This window comes from Procambarus clarkii, chromosome 25, assembly GCF_040958095.1.
Source record: "Procambarus clarkii isolate CNS0578487 chromosome 25, FALCON_Pclarkii_2.0, whole genome shotgun sequence".
Lineage (NCBI taxonomy): Eukaryota > Metazoa > Arthropoda > Malacostraca > Decapoda > Cambaridae > Procambarus > Procambarus clarkii.
The window spans coordinates 38,961,595-38,965,813 of NC_091174.1; the positions used below are offsets into that span (position 1 = coordinate 38,961,595).

The 4,219-nt window shown below is 46.7% G+C and overlaps 1 protein-coding gene across 1 annotated transcript; it reads left to right on the plus strand.

The window, feature by feature from the left end:
• The first annotated feature begins 1,408 nt into the window (after window positions 1–1,408).
• LOC138368571 (uncharacterized PPE family protein PPE24-like) lies at window positions 1,409–3,265 on the plus strand. The gene is made up of 2 exons (XM_069331095.1): window positions 1,409–1,432; window positions 2,630–3,265. The coding sequence occupies exons 1-2, from the start codon at window positions 1,409–1,411 to the stop codon at window positions 3,263–3,265; spliced, it is 660 nt and encodes a 219-aa protein (XP_069187196.1).
• The last annotated feature ends 954 nt before the right edge of the window (window positions 3,266–4,219 follow it).

Below are 4,219 nucleotides of genomic sequence, written 5' to 3' on the forward strand. Positions count from 1 at the left end.
TCTTCATCACCACCTTCACCTCCCTCCCTCACTATCTACGTCACCACCTTCACCTCCCTCCCTCACTATCTTCATCACCACCTTCACCTCCCTCCCTCACTATCTTCATCACCTCCTTCACCTCCCTCCCTCACTATCTTCATCACCACCTTCACCTCCCTCCCTCACTATCTTCATCACCACCTTCACCTCCCTCCCTCACTATCTTCATCACCACCTTCACCTCCCTCCCTCACTATCTTCATCACCACCTTCACCTCCCTCCCTCACTATCTTCATCACCACCTTCACCTTCCTCCCTCACTATCTACGTCACCACCTTCACCTCCCTCCCTCACTATCTTCATCACCACCTTCACCTTCCTCCCTCACTATCTTCATCACCACCTTCACCTCCCTCCCTCACTATCTACGTCACCACCTTCACCTCCCTCCCTCACTATCTTCGTCACCACCTTCACCTCCCTCCCTCACTATCTTCATCACCACCTTCACCTCCCTCCCTCACTATCTCAACCATCATCTCACCAATTATTTTCCGCTCGCCTCGTCCACAGATGCCGCCGTAGCTGACACGGACGACTGTGAGAAGACCGGCATGACACCCTGCGACTACAGCCAGGTGTGTGTCACTCCTTGATACATGACACCCTGCGACTACAGCCAGGTGAGTGTCACTCCCTGACACATGACACCCTGCGACTACAGCCAGGTGCGTGTCACTTCCTGATACATGACACCCTGCGACTACAGCCAGGTGAGTGTCACTCCCTGATACATGACACCCTGCGACTACAGCCAAGTGTGTGTCACTCCCTGACACATGACACCCTACGACTACAGCCAGGTGAGTGTCATTCCCTGACACATGACACCCTACGACTACAGCCAGGTGAGTGTCACTCCCTGACACATGACACTCTACGACTACAGCCAGGTGTGTGTCACTCCCTGACACATGACACCCTACGACTACAGCCAGGTGAGTGTCACTCCCTGACACATGACACCTTTCGACTACAGCCAGGTGTGTGTCACTCCCTGACACATGACACCCTACGACTACAGCCAGGTGTGTGTCACTCCCTGATACATGACACCCTACGACTACAGCCAGGTGTGTGTCACTCCCTGATACATGACACCCTACGACTACAGCCAGGTGAGTGTCACTCCCTGATACATGACACCCTACGACTACAGCCAGGTGTGTGTCACTCCCTGACACATGACACCCTGCGACTACAGCCAGGTGTGTGTCACTCCCTGACACATGACACCCTGCGACTACAGCCAGGTGAGTGTCACTCCCTGACACATGACACCCTGCGACTACAGCCAGGTGTGTGTCACTCCCTGACACATGACACCCTGCGACTACAGCCAGGTGAGTGTCACTCCCTGACACATGACAACCTGCGACTACAGCCAGGTGAGTGTCATTATAAACACTCACAAGTAGAGTATATTACATACAGCTCTTCAAACCGTGCAACACATGGAGGTGATCCCACATCCCACGCAGTACAAAGAGATGAATAACCATTTTCTCTAACCACTTCCCACCACGGCCCTGGAAGGTTGGAAGTGGCTAATGATTTCAGAGAAGGAAAAGCTTGTTAAGATAAATCTAAAGAAGTAAAAACAAAACAAATACTATGGTTACCGATGATGTACTCGATGACTGTGAGTATACTTTCTGGTATCCCTCTAACACTAAGGTTACCGCTGGTGTACTCGATGACTGTGAGTATACCCTCTGGTATCCCTCTAACACTGAGGTTACCGCCGGTATACTCCCAGGCTTTAAGGACTGTCAGTAAACAACAGTAATCACAATCTTACCGACGGTAACACATTATAATAAGATAAAAATCAAAAGAACTATAATGGTAAAATTCTCCTGTTCCAAAAAACAATTGAACTTAAAATATATCAACACTTTCACAAAATGTACTTCAGCAGATTGTCTGCTGATCAGGCAGTGTTCGTGATTCTATTCAGAACTTATACATAATTTATAGAATCATAAATTATGTTAATAACAAAGCCATAAGTTAATATGAAGCAATCGCTTAAAAGTTCCTTACCTCTTGTAGACACCAAACACCTGGCTTTTTGAACAGTTATATGTTTTTTTGTAATTATCCCCCAAAAATATATATATATATTATTTATTTGATTATTTCTCATCCCGGAAATTAATATTAAGCACACTTGTTTAACCTATAATGATTTTAGGGTACTATGATTTAAATTTATCATGATATCATGATTGGGATTGTGTGCTGTGAAGATATGGAGAGATGTTGTGTGGTGCTTAAGAAGCCCCCCTCTTCTGGTTAAAGGATACGTAACAAACTGTGTCCCATTCTTTAAGGGGTGAACTTCTGTTGTGTTGAGCCAAGGGATCATTGTTGCCTCTTTTTTTTTGCCATTCCTGTTAGGGAGTTCACTGAAGATTTGTGGATCTAACCGGAAATTTATATGTATTTCATGATTCTTTGTTATATTTATAATATATCAATATTCAATAAAGGTTTCTCATCTCGTACACCTTATCTTACCATCTCATCCCTCCCTACCCCAACTCTTTTAAGGTACCACCACTCCTTATACACTCCCTCAGTTGCTGTACCTCCACTTATACACTCCCTCAGTTGCTGTACCTCCACCTACACAATCCCCTCAGTTACTGTACCTCCACCTGCACACTTCCTCAGTTACTGTACCTCCAGCTGTACACACCCTCAGTTACTGTATCTCCACCAACACAATCCCCTCAGTTACTGTTCTTCCACCTGTACACTCCCTCAGTTACTGTACCTCCACCTACACAATCCCCTCAGTTACTGTACCTCCACCTGTACACTCCCTCAGTTACTGTACTTCCACCTGTACACTCCCTCAGTTACTGTACCTCCACCTGTACACTCCCTCAGTTACTGTACCTCCACCTGTACACTCCCTCAGTTACTGTACCTCCACCTACACAATCCCCTCAGTTACTGTACCTCCACCTGTACACTCCCTCAGTTACTGTACCTCCACCTGTACACTCCCTCAGTTACTGTACCTCCACCTGTACACTTCCTCAGTTACTGTACCTCCACCTGTACACTCCCTCAGTTACTGTACCTCCATCTACACACTTCCCTCAGTTACTGTTCCTCCACCTACAAAGTTCCCTCAGGTTTCTGTGCCTCCACCTACACACTCCCCTCAGTTACTGTACATCGACCTACACATTCCCCTCAGTTACTGAACCTGCACCTTCCCATTTCCCCTCAGTTACAGTACCTCCACCTACACACTCCCTCAGTTACTGTATCCTCCACCTACATACTCCCCTCAGTTACTGTACCTCCACCCTACACATTCCGCTCAGTTACTGTATATCTCCACCTACATACTCCCCTCAGTTACTGTATATCTCCACCTACATATTTCCCTCAGTTACTGTACCTCCACCTACACATTCCACTCAGTTAATGTACCTCCACCTACATACTCCCCCTCAGTTAATGTACCTCCACCTACATACTCCCCTCAGTTTACTGTACCTCCACCTACACACTCCCTTCAGTTATTGAATCTCTACCAACACACTTCCTCAGCCACTGTACCTCAGTAGCCTCATTCGTGTTCAGTCTTGATTCAAGCTTGATTCAACTTACATTGAATTGAAGCTCAATTTCCACTGTTCATTCTCATGTCTCCACTGTTAGCTTTCTGCTGCTGGAGGAAGTTGTTCCATATGTGTGATTGATTTGTGGAATGGTCAACAGTGTGTGTACTTACCTGTTTTTGCAGCAGGATTCTTTGAACCGTCAATGTGTGTGTGTGTGTGTGTGTGTGTGTGTGTGTGTGTGTGTGTGTGTGTGTGTGGTGTGTGTGTGTGTGTGTGTGTGTGTGTGTGTGTGTGTGTTGTGTGTGTGTGTGTGTGGTACTCACCTAATTGTGCTTGCGGGGGTTGAGCTTTGGCTCTTTGGTCCCGCCTCTCAACTGGTGTACAGATTCCTGAGCCTACTGGGCTCTATCATATCTACATTTGAAACTGAGTATGGAGTCAGCCTCCACCACATCACTTCCTAGTGCATTCCATTTATTAACTACTCTGACACTGAAAAAATTCTTTCTAACGTCTCTGTGGCTAATCTGGGTACAAAGTTTCCACCTGTGTCCCCTGGTTCGTGTCCCACCCGTGCTGAAGAGTTTG